Below are 23,045 nucleotides of genomic sequence, written 5' to 3'. Positions count from 1 at the left end.
AAGATGAAGACGTGAGGGTCAATCGATATTCTGCTGGTTGTCTACATAGGTGGGTTGTCATCCAATCATTGTGCAGGTCGCTGTGGGGAAGGAACACATTTGTCTTGTCAATGACAGAGCGTGCAGCGACAGATACAAGGCAGCAGCTGAGCAAATATCAGTACTCTGTTCACATTTCAAACACGTCTACACGCAGTGAGCACATGCCAGCATCAGTACAGTGGAACGGTCCGGGGCCAGGAATTTGTATAGTTCTTGCTTATATTAAAAGTGGACATGGAGCTGCATTAACACAACTCCATCTAATCGATCTGACCTCATACATGCTGAACAATTTCAACTGTATAGTTTGGCTCAATAGTTTAATGTCAGTTTTGTCATGAGAGGCTGAGAGCGTCGTTTTCCTTTCACCCACCCAACACTTTGAACACAACTCCTCCTTTATCCTGCTGACTTCACGATGGATGTCGACTTGTGCGGTCAGCCAGTTAATCGTGATGAAGGCTTAACAAAACTTGGAAACAACAAGAGTAGCTTAATGTTTGAGTAAGATGTAATTCTATGACAGTCTATAACAAAGACAATAAAAAAGAGAAAGGCAGTAAGATATATATCACTTTCATGTTTGCACAGTTTGAAGCTACATTAAAGAGATTGAATGTGTCTGTTTCTGTAGCGAGAGGCTCTCTGCACATTTACTCTGAGCAGAGATGAGCTCTCATGCAGACAGAAGACAAGTTTGTCTGTTTCAAGATAATGAACGAGGAGTGGAGGGGAAACGTGTATACAGTTTAAAAACAAAGCCTAACAAACAGAATCAGCAAGGAAGACAACACTGGCGTGGTTGCCATGGGTTACCACTCCACCGCCAGCCTGTGACTGATTTAACATCAGGTATATAAACAAAAGTTATGTTAATGTTTCCTTTTTTGTAAAAGGTTATTCATAGATCTTTTATTTTCACATTACACACGAGGGGAATCGTCGTCCTGTTGACTGAAGAGTCTTATTAATACTGCAGCGCAGCGGCCACCAACTCTCAGTCATTTCTCAACTCTAACTGTGGATGGCAGTCCACAGCAGAATTTGTGAATTAGACTCATTTTTTTTGCACTGAGTCCAATATGCAGTGAAAGACACCAAATTTCCTCCAAACAACTGCAAAATGATTCATTTCAATACGCACACACAGAGCCGGTGTGTGCTCCTGCACCGGTCAGTCAGTCACCATAACATTGTAAAAAACCAAGATGTTTTTTGCAAAGTGTAAGATAATTTCTTGAAGTAAAAAACACGTGATGCAAACAGTATCATCTGTCCAGTGAATTTTAGTCCTGGCCCACTTTTTAATCTTACATCCTGCCTTGCACATTGCATGATCATGTCTCATCGCCTCCACCTTTCCCCACTCACTTCCCCTGCTCTGTATCTTTCCCCTGTTATCTACTCTCATGTCCCCTCCTCTCTCTTCTTCCCCTGACCCTTCCACTTTCCCCAGCTTCCCCTCCTGCCCCATCATTACTTCTCTTTCAGTGCTCATCTTTCTGAGGCTGCCAAATTTCCCAGCACAACAGTGCTATTCTGCTGCCTACTAATAGAATCTCTCAGTTCCTCTAATGGATCTGTCAGAATCTCCCTGAGCACAGGAGAGCAGATAGATTGATGTGAAGAGAGAGACAGAGAGAGAAGGGGGACAAAGGGACAAAGAGACGGAAAGGCACACAAAGGGAAAAGGAGAGAGCAAAAGGAGAGATACGTTAGGGATCGGGACACTTTCATCTGAGCCTCAGAAAGTCTCAGAGCAGCAGCTCCACTGACACTGCCAACCAGTGACCATATGGTCAGACAGAAAGCAACGCCAATTAAGGCCACCCTATTGTCACCAAGGATAATGACAGTTTCAATGTGGGCAGGTGAAAATAACAGACAGTCCTTTGTGTGTTCAGAGGAAGAACATTTTTGTACGATTTCATTTTTGGTGCCGGGAAAGGGCACCAACAGTCATCACTCCAAGAAACGGATGACTTTATTATAAAAGATACTTGCACAAAGATTACATCAGTAAACAGAGAAAACGTATTTGGCTCAAAAAATAAAATCTATGACAAATAAAGTAGAACCCCCTGAAATAGTTTATTAAGAAATAATGTTTGGCTCTTGTGGTTTCATTTTACGAGTAGTAAATTAAGTCTGACTCCGATTGGGACGCTGGAAGCAATTTCCTGAAACTTAAATTTTATGACTCATTTCCAAAACAGCTGAGACACTGTGTAATAAAAAACCAAATGTGATGGTTTTCAAAACAACAAAGCTTAGGTTGTAAATTACACAAAGGCAAAATACCAAATGCTGCAACTGAGAAACTGGGGAAAATGAAACGTTTATTTTGAATGTGATGCCAGCAACACGTTTCACAACACTGAGCGCGACAGACACAAAGGAGACCAGTTTCTGTCATTTTTTAAAATGTGATGTTGGCCCACTCTGGCTTCATTCATTTTAGTTGTATAAGAGTTCAGGGTCTGATGCACACAAGGAGCACTGAGATACACACATACACAGTCAACACTTAAACACACACATCAAGGGGGCCAGGACTGTACAATTCACTGAGCAGACACTTCCATCCAAATCAGCGTACATCAGAGGGGAAGCACAAGGTTGTCTGACGCTGTTGAAGAGACCAATAGTACCAGGGTCAGATGGTTTGGCATTGTCTCGCTGAAATGAGCAAGGCCTTATCTGCTTCCAGTACAAACATAGGAAGCCAAACACGCACACACAGGAGCAGTGGACATGCATTAGAGGAGAGATGTCAGAGTGAGCCTTCCATAAACTGCTACGAGCGCACAAGAGGCCTCCCTGCAGTTCTCTGAAAGAGCCCGACCACCTCTCCAGCTACCAGACCAACCTCCATCATAAGGTCCGCCTCGGGACTTAAACTGGCAACCCTCCGGTTCCAAATCCAAGTTAAGACTGAGCTGCTGCCACCACATTGCCTAATGGATGCTGGCTTTCAAATGTGTACTCATCTCAACACCTGCTGGTTGGTCCATCAGGGTTTTTTCTTTAAGCATTCAATACTTTTTTTTTTATTCTTGTGTTGCTACTGTCCCAACATCTGTGATATGTGTAAGTAAACATGGGCACAGGTTACCAAACACTATGACATTGCTCAGATGCAACATTTGATATGCCGACTTTGTGCTTTAAAAAAAAAAAAAAAAAAAAAATTAGTTTCAGGTTTTGTAAACTAATTAAGTTTTAATAGATTTAAAAAAAACTTCTCTGTTTAAGAAAAGGAGAAAAGGAGCATTTACTGAACTGAAGGCTTCATGTGCTGTTTGCAATGTGTGATCTGAAAAGTGAAATGATATCATGTCATGTACAGTGAGGTATCTGACACGTACCGTTGTCTGTGGCGATGAAGACAGCTGTGTATTTGTTGTCATGGACATAGGGAGACTCGCGGTCCAGCGAGGCCGACGTGTTGACAGTTCCTCTGACAGGGTTCACACTCAACCAGCCTGCTGGGTCTCGCAGAACAGCATACCTGAGAGAGGGTCGATAAAGCAGGTAAGAAGTTTGTGTCATACACGTACCAGAACATTCACACTTTCTCTTGCAGAAAAGTTGGATGTTTATTTTGCTCCTATCTTTAGGTAGAAGCAAACTCTGCAGAAAAATACCCTAAAGTTTTCACACACACATACAGATTAGTATACCAAATACCCAGCTGCATCTTAATTATAAAGTAGTTACAAATAAAAAGTAGAGATGCAACAATTCTCAATATAATAGTGGACTTCAGTTTGGCAGCCGCGGTTCAACAAGCTCTTCGGTTTCGTGTTCATGCATTTTAATCTCTTTCTTAAATTGTCTCTCTAAGAGTGTGCCTGTCAGTCCATGTGCTGGGAGAAGGAATCCCTCTTACTGAGTTAATATCCAATAAACCATGTGTTGAAGCTTAGGAAAACTGACAACACTGATGTCAGACTGTGCACATGACTTTAACATGATGAGCGGTGAGGAGAGTGAGGAAGAAACGTCGCCGTCTTTCAAACCATTGCTGTGGGGACATTTTGGTTTCAGTGTTGAGCATGACGACAAGAAAGAGAAAATGTTGAACATGAAACGGACTCTGCCTGTTGCCTTCTCGAATGGAAATACTTTGGCTAAGTTTATAGACTGCAGCAGGCAGGTTACTAATGTTACCGCCGTTACTTAAAGTGAAATAGAGTTGCAGAATAAAAAGACTGTGTTTCTTCGTCCCTGCTGTTTCTGTAAAAATGGCCTTAAACCGTGACCTAAAAGCCGAGGGGCGTGTTAAACCGTGTTCTGACTATGTTGTTGCATTTCTAATAATAAATCACGTTGTCCTTTTCTTGTGTTTAGTTCGATTATAATGTCGTGCTTTCCATAGCACTGTACAAAAGTGGCTTTTTTCCCGCACACAGTCAGACAGACTGCAGTGAGACAGAACACGACCAGTGAAAGAGAAGCAGCTCTTTCACTTACCTTGAAAACCAACTGCAGCAAATGAACCAAAGAGCCGAGGTGAGACTCCTTCAAGAACAATATGTCTGAAAACATATTTTGGCCTCTGCGTTGCTTTTTGAGCTACAGATGAATCGACAGTGTTACTCTTAAAAAACCTGACTGAAATAAGGTGAGCTGTGAACAATGCACTGTCAGATTAGGTTGTACAATCTGAAACAAGGGAATCAAGATGTATGAGGATACTGTGTTTATGTGTGTAACGATTGCTAAAGACTATTCACAGGTGTGTGTGTGTGTGTGTGTGTCCACCAGGTCATTGTATATTTGAAGCTTGATCCTAAGGCCTCTGGGGCCTGAGGCTTACACTCCTAGCTCGGTCCAGCAGACAGTTTAGAAGTGAAGAAGTCTTTCGGAGGAGAGGTCTTTAAAATCTTTAACCTGCCCAGGTGCCTTTGGATCAAGCGTCATATTTACAGGTGTGTGTGTGAGTGTGTCCCAATCTGAACTGATAGATGGAACTTGTAAACTGTAGGACTTAATTTACTAATATTACATGTTTACTCTATTATAAACATTACCCTTAATCCTTTTCATATATATGATATTGCGGCTATGATTGCCACAGCAGGACGAAGTGTTATGGCTGAAACCCATCATTGCAATAACGAGTTTGTCTAAGACTTGTTCACTAAAAGAAAGTTAGACAGAAAAAGAAGAACTGAATTTAAAATGAGACAGAGTTATCCCTTTGTGCGTCTGTGTGTGCAGCAGCTACAGCTCTGCAGGGCAAAGGTTCGAAGATAATGAAGGACCTCTCCAAAAATCTTGTAACATTCGCCATCATTTAAAAAAAAAAAAAAAAGAAGGAAAAAAAAATACTGTAAAGAGCAGATCATGACCCCGATGATGTGTCCACTCAGCTGGCCACTGATGGCTCGTGGATTGTGATTGGAGAGGGCTTGAATGGTGTTTTTATAATGTCTGTCTGTCTGTCTGTCTGTCATCTATAAATACACAGAGCACATTTGAGGAAGGTATCGATATAAAGTGTTGTTCCTTGAAATGTAACTCATAAAAGAATCGCATATACCCTAACCCCCCCCCCCCCCCCCCCCACACACACACACACAATGGACCTGTTCGGCTGACGGAGCACGACAGAGCCTTGGGAAATGACTTAGCAATCAACCTCGGCTAACACCTTACCCCTCTGCGCCCACGTACACACACACACATGCACACACACACACACACACACACACACACACACGCATACACACACACACACACACACACACACACACACACACGCATACACACGCACACACACACACACACACACACACACACACATACACACACACACACACACACACACACACACACACACACACACACGCACACACACACACACACACACACACGCACCTACACACACACACACACACACACACACACACACACACACACACACATACACACACACACACACACTGACTTCTGCACAGGCATAAAACTACGTCTCTGAATCAGTCTATAAGATAAAGAGATAAAGTTTTATCTCGGCTGCATCAGGTTAAAGTGGCATATCCATCAGAGCAATGTGGGACCTCACTCAGCACAGGCATGTGGACGTTAACCTGCCAGGAGGACTGAAGGCTGGTGCTTTCAGCAATGCTAAAAACCCCAGCCTTCAGTCCACCCCCGTTTTGAAAGCGGACCACAGTTCAATTATTTGATCCGCACCAGAGTTAGCTTGAGCATTTGTACCAGCTGAAAGCAAACGGCTTCATGGTTCACTGAGCCTGTCCTGGCTTTGTTCTCCTTGTTGCAGGTACATGTGGATGGACTCTGTCATGCAGCACACCTGAGCCGGCTGGTTTCAGGAGACTATAAAGCAGACCTGCTCAGTCCTCTCTCTCCTGCAGACAGCTGTCAGCATTTTGTTTGTATTGTACTGTATTGTAGACATATACTTATCCACGCACACACACACACACACACACACACACACACCCACACACACACACACACACACACACACACACACACACACACACACACACATACACACACACATACACACACACTGACTTCTGCACAGGCATAAAACTACGTCTCTGAATCATTCAATGAAATACATAAAGCATAATGTTGTGGACTGTGTGCTCTCCCTGTTTTGATGCGTACTGTTGAGCCAGGTTGTGACAAACTACCCAACAAATCGAACCAGAGTTCATTTCAAACAGCTCAGCTGGGAACGCACGCTGAGAGTAATCAGCAGCAACTACAAGCTCGGTGAAACATTTTAATGTCACATTTTGACATTTGATTCCTTACTACATCTTCAAGAGTGGAATTAAAGCCAGGAATTAATCCCTAAAATGTTCCCTCAAATATTCAGCTTTACACTTTATAAACTTACAGAAACAGTCTTAAGCTTAAACCTTGGGAACTTCATTTCAGACCTGTGGGATATTGCTGACACACAGACTGTAGCGCTACCTATCTGGGTGTAGTGTTTGTTTTTAATAGAGCAGAAGGAGAGGAGTGCTTCTGTTTGCTTTACTTCAGGCTCAAAGGTAACCTCTGTATGAGTCAGCTCTACTGCCCCTCCTCTCAGTGCAAACATAGGGACAGTCCATTAGAGCCTCTTAAAGGGCAAATTAGAAAGACATTAAAAAGCCATTAGGAATATTCATATCTGGTTATACATGTTTATCTCCAAAAGCAGAGAAGGGACAAACTAATCAGTCATCAAATGAGACAGCCCACGAGCACAACGATCACACACACACACACACACACACACACACACACACACACACATCCTTTTAAGCTACAAGCACACACATCCACTTTAAACCTGCAAAAGCAAGCTTAAAGTATAGCACACAAGTTAACACATAAGTGCCCTGTCATTTCTGCCTGTGCTCTGAAATGGTTCCCAACATGTGAGAGTGATTTCTCATGAATTTATCTTGAGTGGCAGAGAGTGCATGTCATCAGGCACACACTGTGACCCGATGTTAAAGAGACCAGGCTGCTGGACCTTACAGCTGATCTGAGCTCTTACAGCTGCCATCAGAGTCCATGTGAGATTTTATGTGCGTACAGAGGAGCCTGTTTGCAGGAGTTGAATGCATCTGTCTGACTCTTGAGGAGGCTGATTACACGACTAGTCAAATGCACATTATTGTCTGAAAGACATGTTCATCTTCAGACTGATGCTAGAAATGTTTCTTATATAAATAGAAATATTGAAGTTTATGGCTTTGTATGCATGCATCCAGAAGAAAAAATAAATGAAATGTTTTATTTGTATTGTTTTAATACTCTCTCATTCTATGTTGAAAATAGTAAAAATACAGAACAACCTTTGATAAGTAGGTGTGCCCTTGATACAGCTTAAAGTGTCTCTTTTACAATGATATATTATACTGTAGTATTGATAATACTGTTACTGTTGTGTGGTGAAACGTCTGACCGGTCGTGAAGATGAACCAGAGACACAAAACAATTCTGTCCCTGATTTTTTGTTCAGTAAAGCTGTGAGACCAACGGCTGGAGAAACACTGTCTTGTTGTGATTTTCTGAGGAGAGTAGGGCAGGAGTGCACGACGACAGTAATAGGACTGTGAGCTACCTCCTGAGTTGAGTTAAATTATTCTTTAAAAGCAGGAAGTGTGTTTCCAAAGCCAAACAGACTTCTATCTGTGACGAAGCCTCGAATTACATCAGCTGCAGTTTGCACATTTTAATAATTTAAGTATGAAGTTAAGCACATCCCAAAAGTACAGATTGTTAGCTATCAAAAGAGACATGATTCGTGCTCGTGGTCCAAACCGCTCGAGGAACTTTTGCCTCTCTTTGTCTGGATTTTAAGGCCAATTTTACAGGATGCTGAAGAGGGTTAAACACTGATTGTAGCTTTGATTTAAGATTTTAGACAATTGGATCATTGCGGATCCATCAGAACCTCACCCCTTTTTAATTTGAAAATGTAGGCCAATGCTGTTTCTCAGAGTTAAACATTCAATCTGTATGAGTGGCATCAGTGAGACATGCAATCGTGGGTTTTTAAAATAATTACAGACTGCCTGGAGCCTCAAGTGTGTGACGATTAGATATTCCCTTTTTACATTTCTATTCAATTCAGGCCGCACTGCACAGTGGTAGTCACAAACCCACGCACTGACATGCATGCATCAATTGTTCAGCGCTCAGTCAAACATCCACAGACACGATGGATCAGGTTAAAGTCCACATAAACTCCCAAAGCATTCCCTGAATTCATCCATCTCTCCCTGTAAAGCTGAGCCTGGTTTTTTTTTTCTGCTGAGTCTGTGCAGATTTCCAGGGAGGTGATGGATATTTGTGCCCTCACCTCGCTCCCTGAATGTGAATCATGAAGTTGCGCATTATCACCTGAAAAAGCGCAGCCTGGCTGCACGGTCACGTCATCAATAAACTGACTTTGACAGCATTTGATTTAACCCTCAGGCTCAGGCAGCGGAGGTTTTAAAGGAGCCAAGTTTGAGATACTTTAGTTGTCGACTATATGTGCTTTAATTGATAAACATGCATGCAAACAATATATTAACTTTCCCTATAAGGTAAAGAATGTGCGCCATGAATTGTTAAGCTTTTTATTTTTGTATCACAAAGAAGTGGCCTTGGATATCTTTTAGAGTTTGCCTACTTTACTTGTCAGATATCTTGTTTCGCTCAAGCGACAAACACATCAAGTGTTTTCATCCTCCTCAGAGAGCAAATGTTTGCTGTTCAGCTTGATCAAGGACCCATGCAGCGCTCCTTACCATTGTTTTTTTTTAATATATATATATATGAAGTACTTTTCTTAGAAAGGTGTTCATTCAGTACCAACGCTCCTCTGAATGTGGTGTTTCAGGTATGTCTTTCTTTTCAGGTGGTTGTGAGTCGTTGAAAGATAATAAAAACAGGTAGGAGGGGTGAAATTGCTTCACTAGTGTTTGGCTGATTAAAATGCCTCGAAGTAAGTCGGAGATAGCGACGCATAATGAGACAGAGATCAGTGTCAAATAACACTGGTGCAACATGTGACTCCCAGGTGTTTGTGCACAGCTTTAAAGCCGAATGATTCAGGCTGTCTGACGCAGAGGTGGAGCGTCCAATTTGAATAGCTAAATAGCTACAAGTATTCGTTTGTATCCAGAGAGGCGAAGGTCATGTGCTGCTGCTGCAGTTAGTCACTTTATGAGATAAGCATTTCAGGAAACTCCATTATAACGCTGTATTGCATTTATGCAACACTTAAATACAAACTGTTTTCTCTCACTTATGCCCTTCTTTACACGCTCACACCGCCAGCGCTACACAAGAGCTTAGCCTTGCTATTTTAAGTGATAGTGTTCCCATTTTTGGCTTTCTGCAGTGCTCTGCAACTTAGACAAGAGTACTTATAAACTTGCATGGAAATGGCGGGATACAACAGAAAAACCTATTATGCAATTCCCTCCAATCTCTCAGCCGCTTCTTTAACTTTCTCCATGGTTCTTTTGGTCTTCAGTCTCAGCTGGCTTACTTTATCTCAGCGTCTTTATCTGTCCCTGTATCACTCTCGTCTCTCTTTCCTGCCAGTGAGATCTTCCAGTGATTGGAGGCTGACATGGGGAGAGGACAGAGTCAGCACAGTGCCAATGTTAATGGTGTGTTTCTATCTGAAAGCAGCCCTGTGTGAGCAAAAGATACGAAAACATCAATCATGAGACACGCAGCAGCAGAAGCGCATGCGTTGTGTGTTTGGCTGAAACCACTGTACTCTTAATCCAAACGCTCGCCTGGTAAAGCAAGAGGAGGAGGAGGAGGAGAGAATCAGGCAGAGCAGGGCCAGGAAGAGATAAGAAATGGGATCGAAAAAATGAAGATAAGAACGGGACGCATGAAACTGGAACTGTGAATAAGTGTGTAATGAAAACCAATTCCCCCCTCTCTCCATCACCCACTCCACTGGTCCCTTCTTAGAAGTGCTCCTTTTATAGTGGTGTCATCTGAGGTGCCTGCCAGCGACTCCTGTATCGCTCCAGTATATCACACCGTCACCCAAAAAACTCAACACAAGAACTGAGCCACTGCCGACAATCTGTACATCTATTTAGAACTAAACCGGAGCCAATACTGAATGACAGGTGACCTAAAGTCCAAGGGAATTATAGGTACTGTGGTCAACAATGAGTCCCCTTAATACTTGTATGTTGCAAGAGTCACTTATTTTCTCTAATGATCATCCAGTTCTGTTTTTGATTTCTTTTCACCAACTCAGAAAAAAGAGTTGAAGACTAAAATTGCCACATAGTGGTCATATGCATCCGCCAGTTATTACAGAAAACATCAAAATCTGATCACTTTATCCTTCAGTCCAAGTTGATATTGGTGCAAAATTTAAAGAAATCCCATCCTGCTGTCATGACATGTTATGTCCGAGGGGGACAGGAATATCTTCCAGAGAAGTGTTTTTTATATGATGTCAGAGTTAAAGTTGAATTTTGACGCCTGCGTAAAAAGTCATTTGTGCAAATGTGTGAAATTTTTTCAATTTCTTTTTTTTTTTTAAGTATTCTCAAGCCGAAAGCTGTGCTATGAGAGAATACAGTGACCTTTGACCTGCACATTTTAAACAGTTAACTTTTTAATCTCATGTCAATGTGAAAACATTCACAGCTGTTGCTAAGATATCGTGTTACTGTTTAACCTCCAACCAACGGGTTAAAAAAATCCCTCCAGTCAAAGCCGTCGTCGACAAGGAGTCGGGATGAGAAAAATCAACTGTACTCAACATTTGTCCCAGGGTGAAGGAGACGCTGGAAGAATGCTGACGGCCTCTGAGCTCTGACATGGAAACATGATCTACATGATATTGAACCTGTGTGCTTCTCTTCACACTCAGAACTGAATCCTGCATTTGCACAAAAAGGTATTTTGGAGTACACTTGCGATCTGTTATTTACATCTCGTTCCCTTATGGACGTTTAAAATGTCAAGATAATTACACCCTGTTAGACACTTTTAATACATGAGTTGAGATGAGAACCACAGGACTTCTGATTTTTTTTTTCCTTTATTGTGTTTATTATACCCAAAGATTTACTGCATCTATTTTTCTGCTCTACTAAGTGCCATTAGCCAAACACATGAGGGACTGTTGTGCTTGTTGTTTAGTAGGAAGGAGCCATCACTCTAACAGGTTGAGTAAGGAATAAAAACTGCTGCATTTCAAAGTGGGGCATTAACACAAAGAGACATCAAAGCGACTTTCATAAGACTTGTTTCCTTTGATAATATATTTTGTCTCCTAAGAAACTCAGAGAGAAGGCAGAGTGTGGAGTGTGGTGTTGTGCAACGTTGGTGTCGCCCGCAAAGACCTTGATCAGCCGCTGGGTCCGATTACAACTCTACGCTGAGGAGCCAGGTCGGGGCGAACCACGGCTACAGGCCATGTGGACAAATCACACATGTCACACCTTTTCCTATTTCTGCTTTGTATCAGCACCGTGCAGCAGGTCTGTACACTGCAAAGAAATGTGAGTGCTCTGAGAAAGGAGGAGAGCAAACACTGGAGCATGACACATCAATCAACCGCCCAAAGAGAATGAGTCAAGGTTTGTATGTGTGTGTGCGTGTTAGCCAACTCTGAACTCTGGAGTGAGTCATTTTACTCGAGGAATGTGACATCTTTTTGTGTTTGCATATCCATGGTCATGCAAAGATTGAGACGTTTAATTAGCATCATAATGGCATGTCGGCTCACAAAAAGAAATCTATTCACACCTTCAAAACTCTTTTCTGGATTTTTTTTTTTTTTTTTTTTGTAAGTCATGAACACACCACTCACTGAGCGCATGCACGCCTGCCAAAGCATAACCTTCAAGTAGGAAGGGAACAGCTTGTCGGATCACAAGAAAAAAGAAAGTCTCAAGCTCTTTCAGTAGTTCTCTCTGAGTGTTCTGAGTGCTCCAGTCTATGCACTCTGATTTCCTTCGAGCACATCTCAGTATGTGGCACAGGAGAGAAGGCGGTCTCTTTGCTCTGCCAGTCTTCTCTTTACACTTACTGATCCGCTGTGTCAGCATATTCTGAATCGCGACGATGGACTCAATCCCTGCTTTTATCATTTACTCAACCTCAAGAAGGCTAAGAGGCTCGACTCACTTTTCCTCAGTCTGTTGACTGTTGTGTACTGTGAGCCAGGTAAAGTCTCCAAGGAGACCCGCTGCCAGCTCCCCTCGGCAACCGCAGCCGCTCCGCTGAGTACACTGAACAAAGACCCACTGTGTCGACTGAAGAGCTACAGTGAGCGCAGAGACTGTGGGCTGAAAATCAAAGATGGAAATGAAAGCTTTTGATTGTCAATATTTGGCAGGAGGAGAGGGGAGTGTGTGAGGACACTCAGAGAAGGCGCACTAGTTATGTACGCGACTGTTTCTGCACACACACACACACACACAGCCACGCCAGCGTCATTTTCAAAAATTAGCAAGCTTGAGTAACAGCAAACAGAACAAAAGTTATTATCATAATAAGGTGCAAAATAGCACCTCTTTGCATCAGTTGAAAACCATAACCCTGTAATTAACAAGAGGAAAGCAATTTACTTTTGCTTCACAGCACTCTCGCTCTCCCTGTTCCTCTTGGCACCTTTTGGGTTGTTTTAATTATTTCCTGGCAAACCGACTGTATGACTAAAGCCTCTTCCCGCTCCCACTCTCTCTCTCTCTCTCTCTCTCTTTCTCTCCCACACACTCACTGTCTCTCCCCTCCTGTACCACGCGTTTGGCGTGCTTCTACTGAGCTTCTAGAAAGGAGAGACACATCTAAAAATCTGATTAACCTGTGATCAACCCCGTCCTCCTCCCAGGAGAGGGGCAGAAGAAAGAGAGACGATATGGAGGAAGTCTCATGACTCGACAAAGAGGCATTCCAAAGAAGAAGGGCGACTTGAAGTTCTTTAAGACGTCTCAGTGCTGCCTATGTGTCCATCTCCTATTGTGACACGTCGTAAAGGAGGAGCCGTACACTGGAGAACTGAAAGGCCATCATTTATGATTACAGGATATAACGATACAGAGATTATTGATAAATTATGATACGTCACAATAGCCGATTCACTCAGGAATACAAAAAGACCCTAAAAAGGTGAAGTTCATGATAACGATGTATTCACTGTGCTTTCAGAGTCACCTCTCATCACGCTTTATCCGTTAACATCTTCACCGCTTTCTTACATGATCCCACTTCTTCATCGGCCTTCATGCCGCTGTCATCTTCTTCTTCTTTGGCCAAGTAACGTCTGTTCTCATTTCCTTTCATTCATATCATTAGCACCCCCACGTGGAGTCCTAAAGTAGTGCCGCATTGACACAAAGGAGCGCCATATTTAGAGAGCGGTCTGCAAGCGAGTCCCGGCAGATTCACTGGGTCAGTTAAATATTTCAGTTTTTACAAAGTGTGATTTACTTGTCGATTTTCAAACGTTCCTGTTTTGGGCTTTTAATATACAAGCAGCGCTTACTTCTTCTCGTCTGATTCATCCATCCGTTATCTTTTCCACTTTTTCTGGTTCGGGAGCTGGAGCCAATCCCATGTCATCGGGCTAGAAGTGGAGTTACACCCTGGACTTTTCACTAGACAGCCAGCCACACTCACATTCACACCGAGGGACCATTTTAGAGTCGACAATCAACCCAACAAGCATTTCTTTAGGCTGTGGGAGGACGCTGGAGTTCCTCGAGAACCAGTGCATATAAATCCATATCCAGTATACATAAACTCCCCATATAGTCCCTGTCAGACAGGGATTTGAACCAGGAACCTCCTTGCCGTGAATGATGATTCCATAATCCACCTGCAGGCTCCGACAGGGGTTTAACTTATGATCTCATCAGTCCTGAATTTCTGCATTTAAAATAAAACTTCAAGGAGAGAGGAGGTTGGAGGTCAGAAATCTAACAATGTTCTGCTGCTGCAACAAACAATTCAAACATCAGTTGTCTGAACTGTCAATGACAGCAGGCTGCCATGTTGCATGAGCAGAAAATGTACTTGTACCACCTGAAAACCAATAAGCGTGTTGAAGCATTGAGCGGGTACACATAAAAGAGAAAAACAACTAGCATAGCCTAAGCCTTAAACGTCTGTTGTCCTTTTTGATTTCCAACACAATTTGTGTCACCTTTTGGTTCAAAGTGCCAACGGAGGGGACACGCTCTAAATGTGTGTATTTTGTGTGACTGACCTTGTTACTGACAAAGCTGTTTTGGCTTCTTTTGCAGGATTAATTTCTAATGTGATGTAAAATGTGAGAGAGAAAGAGAGAGAGAAAGGGGAGAGGGAGACAAAGTGGTTGTGGGCAAAATCCATTTAGCTGCCACTCTTTTACAAGCCAAAGTCTGTTCAAACAAAACTGTGCTCTTCTGGTGTGTGTGCATGACCACTTTGAACTTTGGGATAACTTTTGGAATTAGTTAGCCAAAGTTCTGCAGGAGTTGTATTGATTTCCTCTTTACTTCCCTCTTCCAGTGCCATTACGTTGTGCTTTGTGCACTTTGCAAAAACTGCAATGTTTAACTGACCCAGCGAATCTGCCAGGACTCATTTGCAGACCGCACTCAGTCAATCAAATCATCATTAATGACAGTCGTATTATATATATTTTTTAAACCATCAGTGGCTGAATCACTCTTTGCAGGCTGCTTCCCAACATTACATCCTCCCTCGGGGAGTTTATGTCTTGCTGTCATCTCTCCTCAAACCCTGCACATCCAGGGACAATTTCAGGTAGGTCTGAAGGTGATCAGACTGTCTGACCTCTCAAAGGTCAGCTTTGTAAGCATCAAACACCTCTCGTCCTCACATGCTCTCCGTCATCCTCGCTCTCTCCTTCCTCTTCTCTTTTTTTCTCTCCCTTTTTTCGGCTCGTCAAAGCAACCAGCCAGATCTCAAAGACATGCCAGCGCCTCGCTTTACTTTTTAAGTCTCGATCCTTTGAAGTTGAATATGACCAAAGTGAGTAGTGAAAGTCGACAAGTGGATGCTGAATAAAACATGGCAGAACTGTTTGGAAGTCTCCTTATTTTCAAAAGCAAGGAGGAAAAACAAACAGAGAAAAGAGGTCCTGCGATGTGCGTGCAAGACGACCGCGTTCACGATCAGAAACACATCGCATGTTTGATTTATGTGGGCTGGTGGTCTTGATCACAGCTTCCTGTGGTGTGGTTGGTCATCTTTAGAAATGTCAGGTTGACTTTCACCTGCTCTATAATTTCCAGAGGAGAGGGAAATTGTTACTGTGATCTCTTCAAAAACAAAACAAAAAAAACAAAACAACAACAACTAAACATACATGAAAAAGAAAGAAATAAAGCAGTATGCAAAGAAGATGAGAAAATGTTAGCATCATATGTGGTTCTGTGGTGATTTCTAGTTGCTTGTAAAACAAGGTAAAATAATTTGGGGGCCCTTCTGACCAGCGTTTGCCATCATCATTTCTGCCAGCGTCCTGACACTTACTCCTCTACGTCTTTTTTTCTCTGCTATAAAACTGATTGTTCCTCTACATCAAGTTGCCTTTTACTGACAAGCTTTGGTTTTCACAGTGATAACGCTGCATGCATTATCGTTAGCAGGGCAATGAAAGTGAATGCTGTCACATGGGGCCCCTGAGGGAGCTTTCCTACTGCCATGCAAAATGTGCACATTTTTGGCCACTTCTTTGGTTTATGTTTTTCAGCCTCCAGGGGCCCCTCTGCTTATCTGGGGCCCCGAGTAGTTGGTTGTCTTGCCTGTTGACCAGCAGCACCTCAGGTGGAGCTTACACACTGAGTTCAGACTATCGCCTGTCCATTTCTTTACTTTCTGTAGAAAACACAGTCTCCTTTTCCCATCAAGCATCAATTACTGCAGTGTAAACAGTTCTAGTTGAAATGATGATAGTCCTGTCACTTGAAATGAGACCTCATTAGATTAGCAAAACTTTCTTAATGACACTTCAGATTATTTGCTCCCCTCTTCACGTCCTGCAGGATTGGCACCCGAGCTGTACAAACAGCAGCGTGTCATATCGGTTTTAAGAGGAAACTTTCTTCCAAAGTTCAGTGTACAGCACCAGCCTGAGGTTCCCTGAATGTCAAGTGCCCACGCAGGAAGAAAAAAAAAAAACAACCCTTGTGTAGCCACAGGTTCACTAGACATAAACGTTTGTTGAAGTGCATCTCTCCAGTGATGCTTTCATGCTTCCAAAAAAACTCCTGAGAACATCTTGATATTTAACGCGTGAGCTGCAGGTGCAACCGAAAATATGCAGAAAAATTCACAGTAAGAGATGTTTATATCCTGCAACCAGCAGACGACCATAAAGTGCATGGGCTCCACAACTGCCTCATTATGTTTCATGTTTGCACGGGTGTTCCGCTCTTTTGTTGACATTTTAAAGCTATAAATTACACATAGCACCGATATAATAGTAATTATAGTGTGGGACTGTGCTGCTTCGCCCCCCCCCCGCCCCCCCCCCCCCCCCCCCATCTACTGCATGTCAGGTGTAATGTCCTGCTGTGAGGTGCATGTGTGAACAAGATTTTGGCAGCATGCTTGCCTGACATTTTTTCTCGAAATGTTCAAGAGTGCATATGTGAAAATGTCTCCAGTCTACCATCCCAGCTGCCGTTCCTTCTGTCTGCTGTGACTTCAAAATGACTGTATATGTAACGGCTGAATAAAATACTCGCACTCACTTCCTTATTCAGCACTTTCATTCAAACGTTCTGTCCAAGTAAACCCTAAGTCAGAGGAGAGGGCTTAAAACTTCTTCAGCAGACACATGAAAGAAATCCCTCCAGAGCCTGATCGTTTGGCCTGAATGCGAGTGGCAGGATTGCAAGGACTCTTCATGTTTATGTGATTTTACAGGCACAGCGAGGAGAATCACAGGTCAGGTGAGTGTTACTCCTGCACAGAGAACTCAAAGCAGAAAAAAAAAACCCTGCTCTGACTTAGTTTAAAATGATTATATTCCATCTCTTCTAAATAAGACGAGGCACGAGTGTCACTCTGTTAGTCTGAGGCAGTGTTTTATTGTTTAAAATGTGAAAATATCTATGAGGAGTTGCATCATGTTATTTATGTAAAAAGCTTTTATCATTATGATTTAATCTCTTCCAGGGAACACTTCACATCGCCCACAATGTGAAATGAAAGGAGACATACTTTGAGATCGTTGGAGACTGCATGTCCATTCAGGTCTTATCAGAGACAGACATTTTTCATTTATTTATTGAATGTAATGTTGAAGCCTCAGAGGAAAACAAACTGTTTTGAAGAAACATCAAGACGAGGCTGAAGAGAGCTCCTTTCATGACCTGGATGGAGAGATAGCACCAGGTAACCCTTCCTGGCTCTGCTAAACTGTGGGCTCGAAGCCAGGCTAATGACAAGCTCAGCAGCACATCTTCAATCTTCAATAAGAATCTATTACTGTTGTGAGGTGAGTGATAAACTACTCCAATCCATTTATGTTTGTAGAGGTGGATAGTTCTGTAAGAGGGCTGATACTTGTGACATGAGTACCTCATTAAACATTGTTCTCCTCACATGTTCCTACACCTTCCTGCAGGTATGCTCAGGAAACCTGAGAATCATCTGAATGTTGATCAACACAAACTGTTTAATGAGGGTTTCACTAAGCAACGCAAAACCAACCAACATTAAATCAACATGTTCATAAGTGCGCACTGTTCTCATCCTGAGGCCACGCAGCTCTGTACTCCATTTAAACAACCCAGTGATTATCTATGTTGCACTTTAAACAGTCTTAATCAGAAACAGCTTACATGTCAGGGGGTTAATATGCTTTTTTGTTCACTTTAATTACCCTTTTCAAATGTACTATATAAACACATACCTTTTAATGCATTTCATCTGTAAACACCTCTGAGTTCATCATGATAAACCAGTCCTGTTTTCTTGTTCCTGTACTTCATTAGCTCCACTGGTTTGATTTATTTTTTATTTTTTAGATGAAATCCTTGAACCACCTCCTGGAATAGGGCATTGGTTGAAATGCTACTTGTGCCTGAGAGTAAAGGTGAAGTAGCACTGCATAGTTTTTGGATTAAACTCTGTTATTATTCATTTCCTCCTGGAATTTTAATCCTGCCTTCACACTGCTTCTGTTTATTTTTGGGTCGAGCTGCTCTCCGGAAATGTCACAAGAGGACGATTTGCGCAGGTTTGGGAACACGAGTGGCCACTGCAATTATTGTGATTTGCAGAGAGACCACAAGGACAATAGACCAGTGCACATAGGGCTAAGCTGCCCACTGCAATGCAAAGGTTTCATTAATGGAGTTCTACACACAGATTAACATTTGGACACTCTCTGCACCCCTTGTTCCTCTACATGCAAATTTATGTAAGAAAGTAAGCTGTTAGTGTACCGCATTCCTCCAAATGTTAAGTGTAAAAAGATAAAGGCTGTCCTCACAAATATGCAAACAAAAAAATTATTCATGTGTTTGTGTGTGTGTGTGTGTGTGTGTGTGTGCTTGGCAGTGTGTGCTACTCCTCCAGCGGTGCATTGTGTTCCATGTCAAATGCATTTGACCTACGTATCCCTGGGGGCAGACACACTGAGACCTGCTGAGATACACGCACAAGCACCCACACATGCATGCATGCACACACCGGGGGCATGCACACACACACACACACACACACACACACACACACACACACACACACAGATATGCAGACACGGGAAAGGAGAGATGGAGGTAAACAGATCTTTTTTTTTTTTTTTCCTCGTACACTTTCTGTGCCGGCGCTCTACCTATTTCTAGCTCTGCAAATGTCTGTCTTTCAAAGTGTCCTCCACCCATCTGCAGGTCACAGTTCTGACAATTCAAAGTTACCGTTGCTGGAAAATGTCAGAGGATGCAACAGCAACAAAGGCAGACGCCATGCAATAAATAGAGAAATGTAAACCGAAGATGAGAGGGGCAGAGCAGGAAGGATAAAGATAGAAAGATGCCGATATAGGACTTGAAATATCAGTGGGAAATGCAAAGAAGATGTCAAAAACTCAGAGTCCCTTTGCAGCTATAGATAGATGAAGCATCAACACATTTTGGAGAAGGCTTTTGAAGCAATCAATATCAGTTAAAAGCTAAACAAAAAGGAAATTCAAATTGAGTATCTGTCAAAGAAAGAAAATACAAACTGACAACAACTGTTCTCCTCTAACTGGGGTGACTCTGAATAGTTTCTGTGTTATTCTGTTGTTCAAGGAAAACAAATCACTAACACTGGAATCTTGTGTCAGTTTTTTCATTTTGGATTGTAACTTAGGTAAGCAGTGGATGTTGTAAAAGGTTATTGAGAAAAGGTGCTGCAGGGAAAAGAAGTTATAGCTCAGAAGAGAAAAACAGAGAATGACCGAACAAGTAGCCGGACATAAAAAAAAAAATCTGACCGCAGAGTGTTCATCCCTGTGGATATTATTCATAAAAGCAACGTAATGTTGTAATGTGTTATCGTCACTGTCATTGTTGTCTCATGTCAAGCATCTTTACCGTGTGCAGACAGTCATCTCACTCAGGTCTGCAAACAAAACATGAATAAATCCAAATGTTTTTGTCCTCTCCTTTTTCAAACTTCAAGTTAGTTTTATAAGTTAGTTTTACAACCTCTTCACTAACATGTCATAAATCACACTCTCCAATGTAGCCATTTTGCCACCGCCGATGTTAGCATGCTAACAGTTGAAGCATACACATACAAAGGGCTGCAGATGCTAGAAGAGTCACGTCTGTGCAAAATCCACTAATGTTGCCTTGTCTTTTCAGTCCATGTGGTTCTATGGCATCTCACAACATCTCTGTTGGCTTTGCACCATCTATTTGTCATTACAGCGTAATGTGTGCACAGCTACACACAGAGACAGTCATCGTTTGCCAAAAACACCAAATCCTGTTGCTTTTTGCTGACCTTTATTTGGCTCTAATATATGCTCCCATTGTTTTTTCTTTCTGTCTCTTTTTTTCATATCTTGCTTTTCTTGCTTGACCTTTCGTAAAAATAATAAATATGTGATGTGGTAGCATGCTGGTCCTACTGAGCAGTATTTCTATTCAGAGACTAGTTTGTGCTCCCAAACATCTTCCACTGATATGTTCTTGTGACCTGAGCGGTGAACTCAGACAGTCACTTATCAAAGCTTAATGGACACAGTCAGCTCCCGAGTCCTCGACAACATCCAGAGGAACAACTCAGTGTAATGTAGCATTTGATACTGACACAGTGATTGCATTTTACAACACATAAAGCAGCATCAATAATTTGAGCAGTTAAGTCATGATCTGGTGACTTTTATTTCCCTGACTCATTATTATCCCCATGTGTTTACTTAGCGCTCTCTTTACATGACACATAACTGCAGGGGTGCAGAAAAAGAGCCATCTAAATTGAGTATAAATTAGGCCTGAAAGCCAATAAATGTAATGATGACTTTTCCATCTTGTAAAAGGAAGTGCAGCACACGCCAAAGAGCTCCCGGTGGCAGCGAGAGGAATCCTTTTTATTGAAGCACACAGTGAAACTAATAGCCTTCCTGTTATGATGATGGCGATATTTGACAGAGGGGTTTTTTTTCCGTAACAGAATTAAAACTTTAATGAGCTGGCCAGCTCGGGTACATTTCAGTTGACTGGGGTTGATGCTTTGACCTGTGCCAGTTAAATTTAGCTTGTCTGTGCAGAATCTCTCATCGGCATGCGGAGCACAAACTAATAAAGCAGCCTAACATGAACACATTTGAGAGAGGGAAACGAGTGGATGTGAATGACATAAGATGGATTATTAAAAGATGAAGTAACAAAGGCACCGACACATGGGAGAGGACACAGAGGATTCATGGTATTTCCCAAAGTATTTTGGCGTAGAATTAGTTAACTTAATGAGCTGGGAAACATGGATAATTTGGTTTGATTTTTGTTCACAGGCTCAGGGCGTGCAGACTGTATCAGAGGGCAATGTTTTAAATAACCAGGCTGTGAAGGAGAGCATCATGGTACAGTCGTCTCTCTGTTAGGTTGGAAGCTAATGCTCGTCTGATACACACTGCCATCAAGATTATTGGAGGGACTGACAGTCAACATTTGAGCATCCTACACCCTGCACTCCCAGTATGAGCAATTACCATTCTGCATACAGAGACGCTACAGAGTCCCCAAATGAAAACTGAACACAGTACTTACATTATAACTTGCCCACTGGCCTGTACGCACGATGGAAACTCCACCAGCCAGTTAACATGCTGCCTTAAAAACTAAGATGTAAATGGTCACATGTTGTCCTGTGATTCTGCTGATTTGTGAGTGAGCTACAACATCCACATAAAAACGTGCCATGTGAGCGTGTCGTAGAGAATCTGCCGCCTGCTTCACTGCTGTTTGTCCTGCGAGAACGCTGCACTACACGTGGCTTCTACACTTAGAAACAGTATGGTCAAACGTTTTTAACACCACCACTTATTAACAAAAGATCAGGCACAAATCAATATTTGAAGATGAGAAAATGACTGGAAAAGTTGATGGAGACTGACAAAGTGTGAAAGAAAGGTCCACACACACTGGCAAGACAGCTGGAGTTAGCTTCAACCCAGTGCAGCTAAAAAATGTTGTTTATGCCAAATTCATGAATAAATTCATGACTGTTATTTCTGAATCAAAAGTAATGTTTCTGGTCAATAATTTAAAATGGTGGGGCCGGTGGTACTAAAAAGTCACAGAGGGCCAGTGGCAAATGGAGCTTAATGTCAAACCCTGAAACGGTTTGTGCATACAGCGATAAACATTCAATCTTTCTTCAGGCTGTGTGAGGTAGTGTCAAGGTGTTCTTCTCTGTTTCACTGATTATCTTGTATTTTATGTTGCTCTTGTGCAATAAGAGGAATCTGTAATTTGTTGTATGTTGTTTGTGTTGGTCTGTGAAGATTATATAGACTCCGCCCCTAGCACGCAAAATGAGTAAGGAAAAAAAGTTGAAGTTTAATAGGAAGAAAAAGAAGGAAACTGGTGTTTAACTATCACTAAATAGTATTAATTTTTATGCTATTAATCAGTATTATAAAAAAAAAGAAGCCAAGAAAAAAGTAACTGCTTCACATATTTAAAAAGGCTTTATTTTCTCGCTCCCTGCTCCCATGCTGCTTGTCGGCGGACGAGGGTGGATGAGGGCAGGAGAGAGTTACACTCACTAATTTAATGATAAATAAGAGGTTTAAATGAGGAAACGTGTAAACATAAGGCTGTATGCCAGTTTTCTTTAAGTGCTCGGAGGTCGAGTTGGTTTCAATACAAAGGGGGGGCCAGTGGGTTAGGGCCAGTTCTGGTTATGACCTGCAGCACGCTAAAATGACAGCTCATTATCTGGCATATCTCGTTTCCAAAATCACCCCAAACTCTCAGACACAAGAGAAATTTAGTCTTTTCAAACGTAAATTTTCAGTGCTG

The 23,045-nt window shown here is 42.2% G+C and overlaps 1 protein-coding gene across 1 annotated transcript in view; it reads right to left on the bottom strand.

Moving 5' to 3' along the window:
* Window positions 1–23,045, bottom strand: part of cdh13 (cadherin 13, H-cadherin (heart)) — a 340,521-nt gene that overhangs the window by 33,382 nt on the left and 284,094 nt on the right. Inside the window, exon 12 of the mRNA XM_079346024.1 lies at window positions 3,411–3,553. Coding sequence (XP_079202150.1) covers window positions 3,411–3,553 — 143 coding nt within the window. The remainder of the gene's footprint in view (window positions 1–3,410; window positions 3,554–23,045) is intronic.

The sequence above is a fragment of the Symphodus melops genome, assembly GCF_947650265.1.
Source record: "Symphodus melops genome assembly, chromosome: 6".
Taxonomy (NCBI): domain Eukaryota; kingdom Metazoa; phylum Chordata; class Actinopteri; order Labriformes; family Labridae; genus Symphodus; species Symphodus melops.
This window is presented reverse-complemented; position numbering and strand designations above follow the sequence as displayed.